The sequence below is a fragment of the Hyperolius riggenbachi genome, chromosome 1 (assembly GCF_040937935.1).
Source record: "Hyperolius riggenbachi isolate aHypRig1 chromosome 1, aHypRig1.pri, whole genome shotgun sequence".
Taxonomy (NCBI): domain Eukaryota; kingdom Metazoa; phylum Chordata; class Amphibia; order Anura; family Hyperoliidae; genus Hyperolius; species Hyperolius riggenbachi.
The window spans coordinates 294,918,487-294,938,614 of record NC_090646.1 but is presented as its reverse complement, the minus strand read 5'-3'; the positions used below and the strand labels follow the sequence as shown (position 1 = coordinate 294,938,614).

The window sequence follows — 20,128 nt, the reverse complement described above, 5'->3', positions numbered from 1 at the left end:
CCTTTGCGTCTCAGTGTACGTGGCCACGTACGCTGTGACTGGTTTGACCCGCCCCTTCCGACTACGCACTTCCTATTTATACGGGGGACGCATAGGCGTTCAGTATGCCCGGTAGAAGCCGCTATAAGCGGCGAATCGCGAAGGCTGTTTCTCCTTGGCTGACACCACCCTTCCTCCTCCAGTCCGTTACTCGGCGAGTCCTCCTTCTGCACATCATTGGTTTGGGTTCATATCCATTCATTTCTCCTTTGCATTGTCACAACACTGTTTGGTTATCCTACTGTTTCAGCGCTGCCAACTCACTTCTTACTTTCACACTTTATGCACTTTATTACCACTCCTGACTGTTATTTCAGGAGTGGCTTCTATGCACTTTTGCACGTGTCACTTTTCTCATCCGTGTTTCTACTCATGGATTATTGTGGTTGAGTGAAGGGTTGGGCTTTATCATTCCATTTATTCATTCATCATTGTTATTTATTATAGCCATTGCCTTAAAATTACCAGTGTCAGCCTGGAGATTGTTTTTTAATTGTTTTTATATTTCTTTGTGCAATTATGTAAACAATAAAGCTCTTTATATTTGATACATTGGTGTGGTGCGGTACATGGGGGATTCATTTCTGTGGTTGGTTTGGCATATTGGTTTTTGTGAATCCTTTCTGCACACACAATTAGGTATTATTTTTTATTGAATGAGCTTAGCTATTATTGATACTGGTGCTGCCCAACAGTTTATGTTATGAGATTTGTAGGTCAGACACAATATCTTGAACCTGATTCTGGACTGGATAGGAAGCCAGTGGAGGGATTCATGGAGGGGAGCCGCCCTGGAGGAGCGGATAATTCTGGCTGCCGCATTCATGATGGACTGCAGTGGGGCTATTCGGGTCATAGGGAGACCAGACAGAAGGGCATTGCAGTAGTCGAGGCGGGAAATGAGGGCATGGATGAGGAGTTTGGTGGTGGCAGAGGTCAGGAAAGGGCGAATCTTACAGATGTTACGAAGGTGGAAGTTGCAGGACTTTGTGAGGTTTTGGATGTGGGGAGTGAAGGAGAGTGTGGAGTCCAGGGTGACACCCAGACAGCGGGCTTGAGAGCTAGGGTGAATGGTAGTGTGGTTAACAGTGACCTGCACATCTGGGAGGTCCAGGGATGACCGGGGTGGAAAGATCATAAATTCCGTTTTGTCTAGATTTTGTTTCAGGAACCTAGCGGACATCCAGGAGGAGATGGCAGATAGGCAAGAGGAGACCTTGTCCATGGTAGTGGTGGATATGTCAGGGGTGTGGAGGTAGATTTGGGTGTCATCTGCATACAGATGATAGTTAAAACTCATGGAGGAGATAACCTTGCCAATGGAGGATGTGTATAGGGAGAACAGTAGGGGGCCAAGGCCCGGGCCTTGGGGGACTCCCACTGAGAGGTGGTTGGGGGTGGACGAAGACTCATTGAAGGAGGTCGTAAAGTTAGAGAGGTAGCATAAAAGCCAGGTCAGGGCGAGATCGTGAATGTCCATGGACAGGAGGGACTGGAGGAGCAGGGGATGATCTACTGTATCAAAAGCTGCTGAAAGGTCAAGGAGGAGGAGAATGTTGTATTTACGTTCAGCTTTAGCTAAGGACAGGTCATTGACCACTTTGGTGAGAGCCGTTTCGGTTGAGTAGACAGGCCGAAATCCAGATTGCAGTGGGTCTAGTAGTGAGTTGGCATTGAGGTACTGGGTCAGGCGTTTGTGAACCAGACGCTCAAGGAGTTTTGAGGCAAAGGGGAGGAGGGAGATCGGGCGGTAGTTGGAGGGTAGCGAGGGGTTGAGGGAGGGTTTCTTGAGCAGGGGCAATACTGTGGCCTGCTTGAAGTCTGAGGGGAAGGTGCCTGTGGACAGGGAGAGGTTAAACAGGGTTAGGGTCAAGAGGGGAGGTAGTGGTATGGGAAGTCTGCAGTAGGTGGTTGACTTCCTCAATGGTAGGAGTGAAGGAGGTGAGAGGAGGATAGGGTGGAGGAGGAGTTGGTTGTGAGCGGGTGGGAGGTGAAAATTGGAGATTGGATATTTCCTGACAGATGGAGACTATTTTGTTGGTGAAGTTGGTGGCTAAATCTGTGGCAGAGAGGGAGGAAACGGAAGGTGGAGGGGGGGGGAGGGGTTAAGCAGGGAGTTGAAGGTGCCAAAAAGACGCCAGGCATTGGAAGCTTGTGCTCCGATTAGCTTGGTAAAGTATTCCTGCTTCGCATGAGCAAGGGCAGTGTGGAACTGCAGCAGGTTAGTCTTGTACTGTAGGAAATCCTGGTTTAGTCGAGTTTTCCTCCATTTTCATTCAATGGCACGGGTTTCCCTCTGGAGCTTGCGAGTATGGGTAGTGTGCCAGGGCTGGGGGTTAGGGAGTCGGTTGCGGCCGAATATTGGCGGATCAGCTTTCTGTAGGGCTGATGAGAGTGTTTGGTGATACTGAGCTGCAGCAAGATTAGGACAGGTTAGGGTGGAGAGATTGGAGGAGAGGGCATGGAGGGAGTCAGCAAGGACGCCAGGGTTGAGCTTGCGTAGGTCTCGCTGCCATCGACCAGGTGGGTGGGCAGGTAGTTTGAAGGTGCCTTCCTTGAGGAGGTTGAAGGTGAGAAGGTAATGGTCTGAGGGTGGAAATGGTGCAATGTCAAGGTCTGCAATGGTGGTGGATTTAGTGAATATAAGGTTGACAGTGTGACCTGCAGTGTGAGTGGGGGTGAGTGGGGGCGTTGGTGTGTTCTACTAGGCCATGTGAGTTGGCTATGGTGAGTAGCCAGATCACAACAGAGTTCTTGGGTTCATATTGAAATCCCCAAGGATGATGGTGGGAAGGTCAGAGGAGAGGATGCGTGGGAGCCAAAAGGCAAGGTTGTCGTAAAATTGTCGTGTGGAGCCCGGAGGACGGTATAAGACTGCAACAATGGCTGGGAGGGGATTGTAGAGGTGGATAGTGTGGGCCTCAAATGTTGTGAATTGTAGGGAGGAAGGTGGAGTGAGGACACGGAATGTGCAGGATGGGGAGAGGAGCAGACCCACCCCTTCCCCTGGCCTGTTGACTGGTCTGGGGGTGTGACTGAGGTGAAGCCCCCGTAGGAGAGGGCAGCCTCTGCGGCAGAGTCAGAGGGGGTGAGCCATGTCTCCGTGCGTGCGAGGATGATGAAGGATTTGGAGAGGAAGAGGTCGTGGACCGCTGTAAGTTTATTGCGGACGGATCTGGCATTCCAGAGACCGCAGGGTAGGGGGAGCATGTGTTTGTGAGTGCCATGGATGGAAATAAGGTTGGGGCGAGGATGGATGTTGAAGTTATTTGTGGACAGAGAGCTGTGAAGCGGGTCAGCAGGGGATGCTTGTCTGGCAGCAGGCTGTGGCCCAGGGTTAAGCTGAGTACACACGTACGATAACGATCGTTCGAAAACGAACGATAACGACAATCGGACCGATAAACGTGCGCTCCAAATTTTCCAACGATCGTTTTTTTGGACGATAACGACCATTATTGTTCAATCCGGCCGATCCAACCCGGTGGATTTTTTAGAAAGATAATCGTTCAATCATTGAAGTGTGTACAAAGATCGTCCGATAATGATTATCTGTGGAGTAGTACGCATGTTCTTATTGCCTGTCATAACGTTACTTCCGTTTGCGCACGCATTTTTTTATCGTTCGTCGTTCAGTACTTTATACTTATATCGTTCACGTGTGTACACAATCGTTCATTACGAACAATCTTTTCGGTCTAATTTGAATATCGTGTAAACGTCACGGATCGTTCGTAACGAACGATCTTTATCGGACGTGTATACGAACCTTTAGGTGATATATCACCAGCTGCAAGTAATGCTACGTACACACATGCGACAACGATCGTTCGTTAAGAACGACGAACGAACTTTTAATTGATGAAAGAACGACCTAAGTAAAGGTAGTTTTAAAATGTGTGTAACGATCTGATCGTTAGAACGAACGTTACATCACAGAAAGCAACTATTGCGCCTGCGCATAAAAATGAGAAGTTCCATGGAGAAATAGTGAAATGCGCATGTCAAGCCTAGTACGAACGATCGTTTCCAACGATGTACTACTTTTGCAAACGATCGTCGTTGGTTTAAATCCGCCGAGACAGAACTTTCTTTTGTAGCGATTTGGCTCGTTCGTCGTTTGCCTTAATAGTCGGTGGTTCGTTTTTTGTAACGATCGTCGTTGGTAAAGATCGGGGAACGATCGTTACAAACGACTATAGTCGCATGTGTGTACGCACCTTAAGAGTAGGAGAGTAAGCAAATGTGAATGAGATTTAAATGTTTGTGGGGTTTTGAGCTGCTGGAGGGAGAGAGAGATTTCAAGAGAGCTAACAGTTCATGCGAAGCTGAATAAGGTGAGAAAAGCAGAGCAGGTGAAATGAATATGGAGTGTGGTACACTGGGAGGATGCATATTGCAATGCAACTTGTAGATGTTTGCAGACAGGCAGAACATAAGAAAAATTGCAGTAAGCATGGTAAGTGTCAATGATTATCAGCAGGAAATTTCCAACCCCTAAACAGTTCATAGGAGTATGCGGTTAGTGCAAGCAATCCTGTGTACATAAAGAGTCTACTTGGTTGTGCAACATGTGTACGTACAAAAAGGGCGCCCGGACAAAAAGGGCGCGGGGTATAAACGCTAATTAATCATTAATAGCGTTTATAAAAATAGTGTGCTATATTTAGTTTACAAATAATGTTTTACAAAATTATAAATCATTAAATAATATTTATGAAATCGGCAATTGTGAAAACGTTAATCTTCCCTGTTTCAAAAGTGAAACTTATAATTAAGTTTATTAAAAAAAATGATAATATATGTTTAATTGTTATAATTGTATATTATTGTGAATAACCTTCATTTATGGTTTGTTCTTATAATAAAATCTGAAAATATTCTTTATAACGATGATATAAATAGAAGTACGTTCGTAATAAGTGTTGTAAAACATTAGTAAGTATTACTAAAATTTTACTAAAACTATACCTAAGCCTACTCTCACACAGAACCCTCCCTGTACCTATCCCTAACCCCTAGACCCCCCTGGTGGTGCCTAAACCTAAGACCCCCCTGGTGGTGCCTAAACCTAAGACCCCCCTGGTGGTGCCTAAACCTAAGACCCCCCTGGTGGTGCCTAAACCTAAGACCCCCCCTGGTGGTGCCTAAACCTAAGACCCCCCTGGTGGTGCCTAACGCTAACCACCCCCCTTACTGATCGCTTCATTATGTGGATAATAATGTTTTACTAATTGTGGCTGCAAAAAATATATTGCAATTTACGTTACATACTGATCGCTTTATTTTGTGAATAATAATGTTTTACAAACAGTAAGGGACAAAACTTTAAATAATGTTTTAATTAGTTAAATAAGATAAATATGTTTAGTATTTTTATAAACGTTATTCGGCACGGGTGCATTTTATAAACGTTAATCACCACAAGCACAGTTATAAATCATTAAAAATCTCTGGGCGCCGTTTGTAAACGTTATTTATCTCCGGTGCCCTTTTTTCCTGCTCGGCGCCCATTAAACGTTATTTATTATGAGAGTGAATGGCGGCGCCCTTTTTGTCCACTAGCTGCCTGCGCCCTTTTTTCCCGCTTCCGTGCAACATATGTCCAGCAGTGGCATTTTGAGCAAGAGCATTGGAGGCAGTTCTGGATGCAGAGTAGTTGTTTCCAGCAGAATCCTGTGGCTGTTGAATCCTGTTCGAATTCCTGGGTGAATTCTTCGTAAATTCTTGGTAAGTTGTTGCAAAGCACTTTGTAATAAATGGCACCAAATGACCTAGGCCACAAGTGACCTTCTTGCAGCGTTTAAATAGGTATGATAGCTGCCATGGCTGAAATGGAAGTGATTCTCAATTAGAAATTGGGAAAACAGTTCAGCTGGGGATGGGAGTAGCTACCAAAAACCAGGCCTACTGCAATAAATAATTGGTGGTCACTGGGCTGGAACACAAGGATTTACAGGATGTAATATGGGAATTTACAAACATTCCTGAACTACTTACATTTATATTAAACAATCTTAGTAGCAATGTATGCAGGAAACGTACCAATTAACATGAAGATAATGATTGCAGTCACAGATTGAAAGGCAGACTTTTGCAAGAGGAAGCAGCAATCGTACCAATTAAGAGTTGCTGTTTTGTTCAACTTAACAGGTGAAAAACAGCTGTTCCCAATTAATAAGGGAATGCTATAGAACTTTGGATTTTCCCACAGACTGTGACAGTTTGGGCCTGATTCACAAAGCGGTGCAAACACTTTGCACGCCAGTGAAAAGCCCTTTATCACGCCTAAACTCAGTTTAGGTGTGATAAGAAGAAACTCGCGTGAAACATGTGGCATTGCGCGATTGCGCGCGCAAGACTTTGCGCACGGGACTTTGCGCGCGATAAAATGCACAAAACGGTGCTAACTCGGCGGTGCAAAGGTTATCACGCCCTATGTGAGGGTATGAATAATTTTGAACTGGACACTTTTTGCTCAAATATAAATAAAAGCTGAGAAATGTTTTTTTTTCCACAATACTGTCTCTTGTACATTGTCTTATCTTTTAGGAGACACCTGTCATTTCTTGTTAAAAAACCTGTGTGTGTGGTGTGTATGTAAGTATAGCAGCCTCGGCTCTTGGCTCTCAGACATTATCCCCCCTTCCTTCCAGAACCTGTATGAGCAAAACCAATTCCGGGTAAAAAATAAAAACTCCATTTGTAATTGGCGAAATAAATTATTCTGGAATAAATATATAGCTGTAAAGGAATATATTACCGTATATGCTCGCATGTAAGCCGACCTGCAAGCAAGCCGACCCCCCAACTTTTACCTGAAAAACCAGGAAAAAATGATTGACCCGCAAGCCGGGGGTAGAAAATGCTGGAGTGAAGCACCCACCTTAATGTAAAATAAAAACATAGGCAATAACAGTCGCCTGATCCCCCCAGTCATGCGCTCACTTTTTAATGCTCCACATTCAAGCAGGTGGCCATGTTATCCCCCCCCCCCCCCCCAGCGTGCTGCCAGACATGAATACATGAATGTCTGGCAGCTTTGATGTGTCCTATGTGTCCACTGCATCTCTCCCCCCACCCCCACCCGATTGTCTCCGCAGATGTATGCATAGTAAATTGGCGTCATTTGCAAGCCGCCGACATTACTCCGTAACAGAAGTCCATTGAGGTCTCGTCTCTATGACGCCTTCTAGTGGCTCCTTGCATGACGCAAGTATCATAGAGACGAGATCTCTATGGATTTCAGTTACGAAATATTGTTGGCGGCTCGCCGGTAAGCAAATGAAGCCACTTTACTATGCACACATCTGCGGAGACACTCGGGGAGGGGGGAGAGATGCAGTGGACACATGACTCGCATGCAAGCCGACCCCCCAACTTTTGGGCCACTTTTGGGGGGTCAAAAATCTGGCTTGCATGCGAGTATATATGGTATATAGTTGTAAAGAAAATTTGATTTGCTCCTAAATAAAGAGAGCTGGTGTGCTGCAAATTATTGATGCCAAACACTGCAAAGCTCACAAACTAGGTCATTGAGTAATTGTGTGTTAGGGTTAGAAAAGTGGGCGGAGCCGACACCAGCCAAATACATACCTGGGCAATGCCGGGCCATAGCCTATATAATAAAACCCATAGTGTCCCTGCGTCATCCTCTTCCAGTCCGTGGTTTTGCGCTACTGCGCATATGTTGGGACAGGAGGAGGACAGGGGGGCAGGCGGCTGTTGGTGCGGAAGGCAGGCGTGCGGCGGGCATGCTGGGTGGATATGCATGCGCTCTGACATGCGGGACAGACCTAGAGCCCGTTTTTTAAATGGGCTTAGGTCCCCAAGTAGTTAGTTAGGTAGGTAGGTAGATAAGATAGATAGATAGGATAGATCTATCTGTACTTTTACTTTTTGGCCACAAGATGACACCACACTTTTCCTGTGTGCTGAAGTTATGTGTAGGTGTTATCTACTGTCACTTTGTGCATGAATACCGGCATCTCCCTTATGCCAGCTTTTATTCACTACAGGCACTTTGATCGGCTTTGGGAACACATTCCCATTCACAGAACGGCAGGAATGCGATGAAGGCGAGCGGGAGCACGCACCCGATCTTGAGCAGACAGGTAAATAAACAAATGCACATATCTACGCCCCCTGGTGCACAAGCAAACTTCTAAGAGGCGTAGATATGCGTAGCAGCGGTGGGGAAGCTGCTAAGTCCATAGAATTCTTTACTCATGCATGGCTGAAGCTTTCTCTAGAGCAGTTTCAGATATTCAGAACTCTCTTTCTTGTCTGGTTGGGCTTGTTCAAATTTTACAGGAAAACTGCATTTGTACTTTAATTCAGATAAAGTGCTATATATTGCTAGGATTGTTGATCAACATTACTTCAGCCTGATTACTTTGTTTTTATGGGCATATAAAACAAAGTCATACTACAGTCAGTGTTCTCCCCAGGCTCTTTTAGCCGGGTGCTCCACCCAGCTAGTTTTGGTGAGCACCCAGCTGTTATCAGCTCACCTTCTCCTATTCTGTAAGCAGAGTTGCGCACAGAAGCACTGGCCCTGCAGTCTCATCTTGCTCCACCCGGCTACTTTTTCATGCCACCCAGCTGGAAAAAATGTCTGGCAAGAACACTGACAGTGTTAATAATAGAAGCTGGCAGAGCGTCAAAATTTGTTGAAAGTCATTTGTTACTCTTTTTCAACACCTGGGGCTATATGCAATTCACTTTTTTACTCCTTAGTTTTCTCTAAGTTGATATTTTCACACCTTGTCAAAAAGCCTTTTTAAAGAAACCTAGAGATGTCAGCTATTAAAAGATATTTTTTACTTACCCGAGGCTTCCTCCAGCCCCATAAGCATGGATGCATCCCTCTTTGTCCTCCCGTGTGACTCCATTACGTGGCAATCCACTAGTATTTGGCTCAGTCAGGTCCATTGTGACTCAGTGACATCAGCCGGGATCTTCTGCGCTTGCCCCTGACTGACATCACTGAGCCGAATACCGAAGCTGATTGCCACTTAAACAGAGGCACGTGGAATGACAGAGAGACGCATCCATGCTTATGGGGCTGGAGGAAGCCCCAAGTAAGTAAAAAATCTTTATTAGCTGACATCTCTGGTACACTGCACACTCTACAGAAAGTAAGAAAATACACAAAATCATTTTGATAGTACTTTCTCTACAACTTTTGGTAATTTTTTTAATTGAAAAATGCTGTATAGTTATATTAAAGAGAAGATGAAAAGTTATCACCTAGGAGGAAACTTAGGAGAAAGAGAAAAAAATGCATTAGGTCCTGCTGTCAACTATTGCTGCTGCCTTGGGCAACAAATTAACCATGCAGCAAGGTAGGCGGTCCCTACAGCTTCAGGCTGGATTCACAGTGGTCAGTTGCATAACGCACATTTTAAAATGTGTGTGAACTGCAATGGAGACTGGACAGACTTAAACCTCTCTGGCGGTAATTCCGAGCTTAGCTGGGGGTAATAATTTCATGATAGGAGCGGTAGCTAAAAACAGAGCCCTGCAGCTGACCTGTCCCATGTGGCGATCAGCGCGGGACTCCAGGACTCTTCTGCCGGCCACCGGCATCCCCATTTTCTCTCTGCTTCCTCCTGGATCCCGGCAGGCCAGGGGCCAATTGGTGGCGGTATGGTATGTGGCGTGACGTCATCAGCGGGACTGGACTTTAACTTAAAATGGATCTGTGCTCTTGCGCAGGACAGAAGGAAAACAGAAGGCTGCGCAGGACAGAAAGAGAGAAAAGCACCCGGTATGCTTACAGGGAGTTTAGCCTGTCTAATTCCCCATCATGTGTCTCATGGCCCTAAGCTATTGCACAGAAAGAAGGAAAACAGAGAGAAATTCAACTTGTATGTATATAGAGTTTGGCCTGTCTAATTCCCCCTTATTTGTCTATAATCACAAGTTGTAATTTGATCTCTCTCCAGTGTCACCTGACTACCATGGCAGAGATGCCAGATAAGCTCATTTGAAAGCACAGCATGCTTACAATATATCCATTTGGTTTTCAACCACTTCTGAGCAAAGTGTTTCTGCTGATCTGCCTTAGGGCCAGTGCACACCAAAAACCTCTAGCAGATTCGCAAACCGCTAGAGGTTTTTGAAGCAGATTTTCAGAGCGATTCTAGGCATGTTTAGAGAGATTTTTCCAAGCAGGACTAGTGTTTTTTGAAGCGTTTGTGTGTAATAGATTTCATATATTGTTACAGTAGAGCTGTTACTGAACAGCTACTGTAACAAAATCTGGAAAACCACATTTTTCAGAGCGGTTTGAGCTTTTTCTATACTTTACATTGAGGCAGAAACGCATCTGCAAACCACAAAAATGCTGCAGGAGCCACATTTGCGGTTTGCGAAAAACCTCAAACCGCTGGTGTGCACCATCCCATTGGGATACATTAGCCATGCGTTTTCACAGGCGGCAGCAGTTTTGAAAATGCTACCAAAAACGCTTGGTGTGCACCAGCCCTTAATGTTATCGATTTTTACCGGGATTTTGACTACTCTCTGCCTGCCGCCTGCAACAATGTCTGCCTAGATTTTGACTACTCTCTGCCTGCTGCCTGCACCGGTCTCTGCCTGGATTTTGACTACTCTCTGCCTGCCTTATTTGTACAGTTTCACAATTTTTTAAGTTTATTCATAAATTTAATTGAACAAATTTGTGTTCTAGTCTTCTTTATGTGCAGAATGTCTAACAGGCCTTTATTCTGTCATATTTTGATGAGTTAAGACTTAAGAATTGGAGGCCTAAAGTTCTTGAAAATTTTTTTTACCACTTTAGACTCCTAATTCCAGACAGAAATGCGCCGCCAGGGAGGTTAATGCAAAGCCTGCATGCAGCAAGTTAGAATAACGCAATTAGTTACTGTGAACCGGCTGGTCAGACAAAAAAAACCAAACTGGCGTGCTCAGACCACAGAATGCATAGCAGTAGGGGGAGAAAAAAATAATGGAGGTCGGCACTGCAAGTAATCCGGTTTATTCATAAAAGAGTAGCAATCAGCAACATCTTAAAGTGCTGCCCAGTGCAAGAAAGCACAAAGTACACATACTGCTCCCTTTGGGCAGTCAGTGGAGATGGGTGCTGGGCACAGCTGCCCGACAGCCATTTTGCGCTGAAATGCGCTTCTACGGAGGCTTGGCGCGGGTTTGCGGACTTCCTGGATTAATACCCAGGTGTCTGACGTCATTTCCATGGATGTCACGGCCTTACGCCTTGAATTTCTGAATAAGACGTCAGTTGGAATGCATACGCGTTGCAAATTAATATGTGTAAAAATACGTGTACGCAACAGGAGCATGACATCTTGCGTAAGACTATCCACCTATGACTATTGCAAACAGGGGTAACTATTGCAGCAAAAAAATATGCATGAAGGCAGCTTACTGAAACAAACACCAACCGGGACCACATCCTGAGACAATGTCTAAATGGGTTATGTGTGGAATGTACCCACTGCTCCTCCCACCATGCAAGACACCACTGTACCCACCATGGGTACATCGGTGTCTTGCATGGTGGGAGGAGCAGTGAGTACATTCCACACATAACCCATTTAGACATTGTCTCAGGATGTGTTCCGGGTTGGTGCCAGACACCTGCCAGTACCACCAATTGTCAAAAAGAAACTGAAACTGACTGAAGAAACTGACTGAAGTCAGACTGGATTAGCTGCATGCTTGTTTCAAGTGTGTGATTCAGCCACTACTGCAGCCAAAGAGGTCAGCAGGACTGCCAGGCAACTGGTTGGTATTGTTTAAAATGAAACATCCATATGGATGTTTCATTTTAAACAATACCAACCAGTTGCCTGGCAGTCCTTCTGATCTCTTTAAGATTCCCTTTAAAGAGTAACTGTCAGACTGCAAAAGCTAATTTAAACCTCTATTCTCCTGTGTTAACAGTTTAGAAGGAAGCCAAAAAGGCAATACTGAAGTTAAAAATCTCTCTTACTATGATGTGTGCTGAACAGCAAGGCTGGTTATTCCCAAGCTCTGAAGGAGGCCGGCAGGACGCATAACAGATACTGCAAAGCATTCTGGGGCTGCCTCTTCTCCCCACTGCAGTACCTTGGGTCATCCCCTTAATTTCCCTATCACACCCTAAGGCTGCTTTCATTCAGTGAGAAGTTACAGGCTCATGTTACAGCAGCTTGTAACAGCAGCCAGCACTGAAAAATCACAGGGCACATGTTCCATTAGAGTATACTGCATGAGTTGTTATTGTTCCTAGCCACATGGCTAATTAATATTCACTGCACGGTAGTGTTGTCCATTAGGATCTTTTTTGTGAGTTGAATCATCAGGAAGCAGGGAGGATATGACATCACAATTGGCTTCATAGGAGACAGACAAACATGGAACCTGCCATGAGCTGTCAGGAGCATTATTCTCTGCAAATACTATATAAAAATTCTGTGAAATGCAAACGTGGACAGTGAAATGCATATGTAATGTAAGTACAGCCAATATTTAGCTACTGATATGTGTGTTTTTTTTTCTCTGAGACCCTATACCTAACAGCTCCTCTTTAAGTAAGAGGCATGCCAGCACACACAGACTAACAGCAGGCAAGCTCTGTGCTGAGTCAGGCAAAAGCAGCAGAGCAAAGGGATAGACTGAAAAAGATCAGAGTGTAGAGCTTATGTTTCCTCCTACAATCTGCTGCTGTAAATCACGTGATGCAATCTGCTTCATGGTAGGGCTGCCCCTGGAGTTTTTGCGGATCCATAACGTTATCCAGGGTTGTGTTATTTTTTTTTCTGAGCTTGTGTCTCGGCGGCTCTGGAGTTCTCCCGCTAATGAGTTTAGGCTCCGCATCAAGCATGGCATTCAGAGCCCATTCACACCAGAAGCGCTTTTCTGAACGTTTTTTGCAATTGATTAGTGGTCTTTAAAATCTCTCTCATTCACTTTCATTAAAGAGACTATGTACTAAAACAAAGAATCCCCTGGGGGTACTTACCTAGGCAGGGGGAAGCCTCAGGGTCCCAATGAGGCTTCCTCTTCCCCTGTAGCTGCAGGCAGTCCAGCGCTGGCTTCCCCGAAGCGCAATCCTGGCTCGACAAGCCTGACAAGGCTTGATATATTTACCTTCCCTGGCTCCAGCGGGTGGCTCTATTGCGGCTCTCAGCACGGAAATAGCCGATCTCTGTCGGGTCCACTCTACTACGCAGAGGTGAGGTTTTAACAAACATTTCCAATCATCAGGAGGCAGAGATCTTTCATCACCTGTCACTTCTAAGACGACACTATCCCCCATCAGGACTCAGATGGGAGAGGCGGATATGGCACAAATCCAGGGACATTACCCACTATATTTAAGATATTACCTAGAGCATTTCACCTTATAAAACCTGAGACATTTGCCACTATACTACCAATGAAAAAGAGAAGTTTTACAATATGTGGAGGGATAGGTCTCCAGACCATAGTAATTATGAGAAGCATCATTAGAAATATAAGAGGTAAAGAGGAAATTTACAATGCTCATTAAACACATACATACACAGAAGATTTATGAGAATTTAGTCAGAAGCTAGCATCTCCATATTCTCTGGCTGAATAATCTAATTATGTGTACTTTAATTGCCACCTTCTGTTGCTTAACCAGTTCGCATTCAGTCGTTTTTCGCTTCATGCATCCGAACAATGTTCACCTCCCATTCATTAGCCTATAACTTTATTACTACTTATCACAATGAACTGATCTATATCTTGTTTTTTCCGCCACCAATTAGGCTTTCTTTGGGGGGTACATTTTACTAAGAGCCACTTTACTGTAAATGCATTTTAAAAGGAAGAATAAGAAAAAAACGGAAACAAATCATTATTTCTCACTTTTCGGCAATTATAGTTTTAAAATAATACATGCCTCCATAATTAAAACCCACGTATTGTATATGCCCATTTGTCCCGGTTATTACACCATTTAAATTATGTCCCTATCACAATGTATAGCGACAATATTTTATTTGGAAATAAAAGTGCATTTTTTCCGTTTTGCATTCATCACTATTTACAAGCTTATAATTAAAAAAAAAAGAAATATTTCATCTTTACATAGATATTTAAAAAGTTTAGACCCTTAGGTAAATATTTGTGTTTTTTTTTTTTTTTTATTGTAATGTTTTGTTTTTTTTTAATTAAACATTTTATGTGGGCATTTTTGGGAGGGTGGGATTGAAATTGTATTATTTTTTGGAAATATATGTGTATTTTTTTTTTTTTTTAACATTTAGATGTAGTTTACTTTTTGGCCACAAGATGGCAGCCATGAGTTGTTTACTGTGACGTCACTCTAAGCGTACCACATACGCTTAGAGCGACATAGGAAGCAGAAAAAGCGTAGCTTCCGAGAGAAGCTGTCGCTTTTTCTGCGGGGGAGAGGAATCAGTGATCGGGCACCGTTGCCCGATTCACTGATTCACTGGCTAACAAACCGCCGGCCGGGAGCGCGCGTGCACGCGCGCGATCGGCCGCGTGGACGCGCAGGAGCGCACATGGCTTCCTGGACGTGAGTTTCACGTCCAGGAATGTCAAATAGTTAAACTATATCCTCAGCACTCCATTATATTATAATTCCTTACGGGACCTTTTTTTTACATTTATGCATATTCTACTTCAAATTTATAATGTATCCTTCCTTTTGTCATAAAAAAAAAAAACACTTTAGTGGTAATGTCTAGGGTGTGTGCTCCATCTTTCTTTTATCTCTGTTATCATAAGCATCCCCCACTATAATGCCAAGATAATTGGAAAAGAGCATTACCTAACACACAATATACCTTCTACAAGTTACATTAGCAATAGAACATCAGCAAGGACATAAAGCCACATAAAGCCACTATAACAAGACATTCAGACAAGTGAAGACAAAAAGACACGTGGAACCCGGGAGCCTGCTATTGCGTAATATCATGATGCCCCCAACAAGACAAATTCAGCAATCATGAGGCCCCCAACACGACAAATTCAGCAGTCATGAGGCACATAAATAGACAGCATTTCACATAAATAGGCAGAATGCCCCTTTAATATGGTAGACACCTCTCACCTGGCTTCTAAATTCTCCTCTACTGGCTGCTGTGCCTGGCTGGCCTGACAATACTGCTTTTGGCCGGATTGGGGATGATGTGTGGGCTGAAAGGCCTTGCGGTGATGCTGTGGCCAGGCTGGCGGTGATGCTGTGGTGTGGCCGGATGAGTAGTGACAGGTGCCCCCCCAGTTAGATAGTGACAGGTGTCCCCCCAGATGGGTAGTGACAGGTGCACCCCCAGTTAGATAGTGGACAGGTGCGGTGCCCCCCCCCCCCCCCCCAGTTAGATAGCGAGAGGTGTCCAGTGCCTCCAATCCTCCAACCCACCCGTTACCTCTGCCGAGCGCTGCCCGCCAATGCCCTCTCCTGTGTCCCCGCTGCCTCACAGCTCAGACCTCACAGATCGCGGCGACTGAAGCAAGCAGAGTGCGCATGGCACCCGCGCGGCTGAACTTCACATGCGGAAGTGACTAATGATGTCACTTCCGCATGTGACGTACTCCGTGTATGCGGGTACCATGCGCACTCTGCTTGCTTCAGTTGCCGCGGTCTGTGAGGTCTGAGCTGTGAGGCAGCGGGGACACAGGAGAGGGCACTATATGAGGGAGCAGGCATGGCGCCCATAGCGCAAGCCATGCCTGCATCTCAGGGAGAAGAGCGGGCCGCAGCAGGACGGATGCGGCCCGCCAGTTGGACAGCGCTGCCTTATAGCAAAAACCCCCATGAGCTTAAAGTGAACCTAAAGCGAGAGAGATATAGAGGTTGCCATATTGATTTCCTTTTAAACAATGTACATTGCCAAATACTTTTAGCTATAGACCCTGAACATAAGCTGCATGTAGAAGTTTTGAACAGAGGCGCCAAAGTAGAGTAAAAACATCTAGAACAAGAAACAGTCAGTTTAAAAGGGGGAAGTTGGTGGACTTACCTCCCTCGAGGAAAAACAGACAAAAATGTGTTATTTTTTTAATCACAAAAATAACATTTATAGCTCCAGTTTGCAATGCGTTTCGCAGGCAAGGTCCCGCTTCATCAGGCAATAAATGGAGATAACTAGTAGTCATCTGAACCGCAGCCGAGCGCCTCTATAAGCTGCATGCTTGTTTCATGTGTGTTATTCAGACACTATAATAGCAGCCAAAGAGATCAGCAGGATTGCTTAAAAGGAAATAAATATGGAAGTCTTGCTTTAGGTTCCCTTTAAAGTTACCCAAGATGGTGGCAAAGAAAAAAAATGTACACATACCTGGGGGCTTCCTCCAGCCCCTTCCGACCTGATTGCTTCCTTGTTGTCCTAAGTCGCCGCCTGGATCCTTCACAAATTGCCCTGGAAAGTCCTCCGGTCAGGGGCTGCCCAGAGTAGTAGTAGTTGTGGCTAACTTACTTTGCCTTATGCTATGTTGTCTTATACAACTCGCTCAACCTCAGAACATGAATTGCTCTGTCTCTTTATGAGCACTAAGGGCCCATTCACACTGGGGATCGCAAAACGCTAGCGATCAGCGCTAGCGTTTTGCTGTGATTTTCACAGTAAATGCATATTTTTTGCTGTGCATTTTCGCGATTAGTGCTTTTCAACCACTTCACTACTGAGGGGTTTTCCCTCTTCTGTACCAGAGGAATTTTTTACCTTTCAGCGCTCCTTCCATTAATTCCCCTATAACTTTATTAGTACTAATTACAATGACACAATCTATACTTTGTTTTTTTCCACCACCAATTAGGCTTTCTTTGGGTGGTATATTTTGCTAAGAATTATTTTATTCTAAATGCATATGAACGGGAAAAATAAGAGAAAAAAAATTGAGAATATTCATTATTTCTCAGTATTCAGCCATTATATTTTTAAAATACATGCTACCGTAATTAAAACCCACACATTTCATTTGCCCATTTATCCCGGTTATTAAAACATTTTAAATATTTAACTAGTACAATGTATGTCGCCAATATTTTATTTGGAAATAAAGGTGCATTTTTTCAGTTTTGCGTCCATTACCAATTACAAGACCATAATTTCACAAACAACATTAATATACCTTTTTGACATACATATTAAAAAAGTTCAGTCACCAAGGTAACATTTATGTGTTTTTTTTGTCATTTTTTTTCCAAATATGCATATCATTTATTCAGGTAACTATAGGAAAGGGTGGGAAGTAAGGAGTTAATTTTAGTTGTAAAAATTAATGTAGCAGTAATTTTTACGTGTATTATTTCCTAAACCAGAAGTAATGTGTGGACAGGTTACTCCGGAAGATATGATGACGCAGGTATCTCATTGATCCTTGCGATCGTTGACACAGGATTTAGATCAATGACTGGAAACTGCGTTCCTATTCATTTATCTCCCCTCTCACGGGCGGCGGTGAGCACTCGTGAGCGGCGGCCTTCTGTCGCCATTGTCGTTTATCTACGTGGCTGGGCAGGAACTGAAGTCCTACCCGACGTACACATACTGTAGGAAACCACGTAAGTGGTTAAGCATTGCAATCACGCTCAAGAATCGCAAAAAGAGCTGCATTCCCCACTTTACATTTACTTCAAATTGCTGGCTTTCGTGGCAGTGAGATTACTGCCATATACTTTACATTACAGTAACGCTTTTAAAAGCACTAGCGATCATCAGTGATTAGCGATAAATGGATGCTAATTCCCCCTGTGCGAATAGGCCTTAAAGAGGAACTCCAGTGAAAATAATGTAATAAAAAAAAAAAGTGCTTAATTATTACATTAATTATGTATAAATGATTTAGTCAGTGTTTACCCATTGTAAATCTTTTAAATCCACGATTTACATTCTGACATTTATTACATGGTGACATTTTTACTGTTGGGAGGTGATGTAGCTGCTGCATGTTTTTTTTTGGCAGTTGGAAACAGCTGTAAACAGCTATTTCCCACAATGCAGCAAGGTTCCCAGACAGGATACTGGCAGGAGTACGTACTCAAGAGTTTCTTGTGGGAGGGGTTTCACCACAATATCAGCCATACAGCGCCCCCTGATAGTCTGTTTGTGAAAAGGAATAGATTTCTCATTTAAAAGGGGGTATCAGTTACTGATGGGGGTAAAGTTCAATTGTTGGTCGGAGTTTCTCTCTAAGTGTGTCCGCATGAAACAGCATCTGTCTTTTATAACTCAATGTCAATTTTCCAAGTTCCTAATCCAACATTTTACATTGGAGGTAATAGCAGCAACTACCATGGTTAATAGCAATTTGTATTGTCACATTTACCACCTATGTTGGGGAGATTAGCACTGCAGGAACAAGGTAAAAAAAAAAATAAAAAAAATAGATTTGAACCAAAAACACCATTACTCTGCTATTAAGGGATGCAGGGAGAGAGGGTGGCTACTGGACACCATAGACCACTAGACACCAGGTATGTTGTATAGGCAAAGGGGGGACCACTAGACACCAGGTATGCTGTATAGGCAAAGGGGAGACCACTAGACAACCAGGTATGCTGTATAGACAAAGGAGGGAGACCACTGGACACCAGATATGCTGTATAGGCAAAGGGGGGGGGGGGGGCAGTGGACACCAGGTACGCTGTATAGGCAAAGGGGGGTCCACTAGGCACCAGGTATGTTGTATAGGAAAAGGGGAGACCACTAGACACCAGGTATGCTGTATAGGCAAAGGGGGGACCACTGGACACCAGGTATGCTGTATAGCCAAAGGGGGGGGGGACCACTGGACACCAGGTATGCTGTATAGCCAAAGGGGGGACCACTGGACACCAGGTATGACCCTGCATATAACCTGAAATATTACTCTAGGGCCATTTCAGGAGCAAAACTCATGGTTTATGCTCGAGTATTTACGGTAATTAAGAATAAAAAAAAATCCAGAAGAGGCACAAGAGAAAAAAAAAAATCAAATACTGACTATATATCAAAACCATACAATCGCTGAAGAATACTGTGACATTCGAGCTATAAATTTAAGATTTAAGTTATAAAATAATAAAATGGTTACACTCAGGCCGCCATGTTCAGACTCACAGAGTGCAAAAATGAGCTGTACCAATATAATTACAAGAATTCAAATAGATGAAATAAGTTGTAATGTATATAAGATAACACATAGCTATTTAACTGCCAGTTTAGGCATGCATGGGCATAGTTTTGATAGTGAGTAAATTACTTATTAATTAGAAGGGATGGTCAATTACATGAAAGAAATATGAGTTAATACATAATTATGCAAATTTGTATGAAAAAAATGTATGTAAAAATTGAAAATTTGGCTCAATGTGAAATTACATTGGTCTTTTTTAAAGGTGCATGAATCTCCACCAACATGGAATTACATCTCACTAACCATCGCTGGCAATAAACTACTGGTTAAAAGCTTGTGGAGAATTTACAGACAACTAATGAATTACATGAATTACCTTCTAAAAATATGCATAAAATCAAAAACTTGCAAATGTACACCTTTTATTTTTGTATCCAAGCAAAGAACAGTAGCCAGCTGAATAAAATACTTGTGGTTATATAGAACAGATAACAACTTACAAAGCAGAAATGCAATCATTATTATACAATTCTAATTGGTCCAATCAGTTATAGCTTTCTCTCCATTAACAGTTAATTAATTTATTACATCCCATTTTTTTCCTTATATGGGTACTTTAGCAAAGTGACAACAAACATGTAAAAATCTAAACATTAACACCTGCATCACCCTCAAGAACACCCTGCATCCCTTTAAAGTCTTACTGCACTATTACAATCAAATCGAATTTAGTCCGAAAACAAAGTGTTAAGGCTTAAACAGAATTCCAGGATTACCCAGAAATAGTAAACTCTCAGTGTGTTAGTACTAATTTACCTCTACCAATGCTGTTGTGAAAACCTCTGCTTCCATCTGGCCCATGTGGAAATCGAAGTATGCCATTAGGAACACCAAGAGAGATTGGGTGCTTTCTCAATGCTAGAGGGCTACAAGGCATCAACTTGTTTTCCATTCTTATACTGTGAGGAGCAGCAGCTTTCCTTCTTTGCACCCAAGGACT

At 43.6% G+C, this 20,128-nt stretch overlaps 1 protein-coding gene and 1 long non-coding RNA gene across 2 annotated transcripts in view; one reads left to right on the top strand and one right to left on the bottom strand.

Annotated features, from left to right (window-relative positions):
• Window positions 1–20,128, top strand: part of LOC137548667 (uncharacterized) — a 154,980-nt gene that overhangs the window by 90,143 nt on the left and 44,709 nt on the right. The window contains exon 2 of the long non-coding RNA XR_011026733.1: window positions 8,058–8,153. This is a non-coding gene — a long non-coding RNA (uncharacterized lncRNA). The remainder of the gene's footprint in view (window positions 1–8,057; window positions 8,154–20,128) is intronic.
• The window catches only part of LOC137561662 (la-related protein 6-like), a 34,187-nt gene continuing 29,970 nt past the window's right edge, over window positions 15,912–20,128 (bottom strand). The window contains exon 3 of the mRNA XM_068272987.1: window positions 15,912–15,983. Coding sequence (XP_068129088.1) covers window positions 15,912–15,983 — 72 coding nt within the window. The remainder of the gene's footprint in view (window positions 15,984–20,128) is intronic.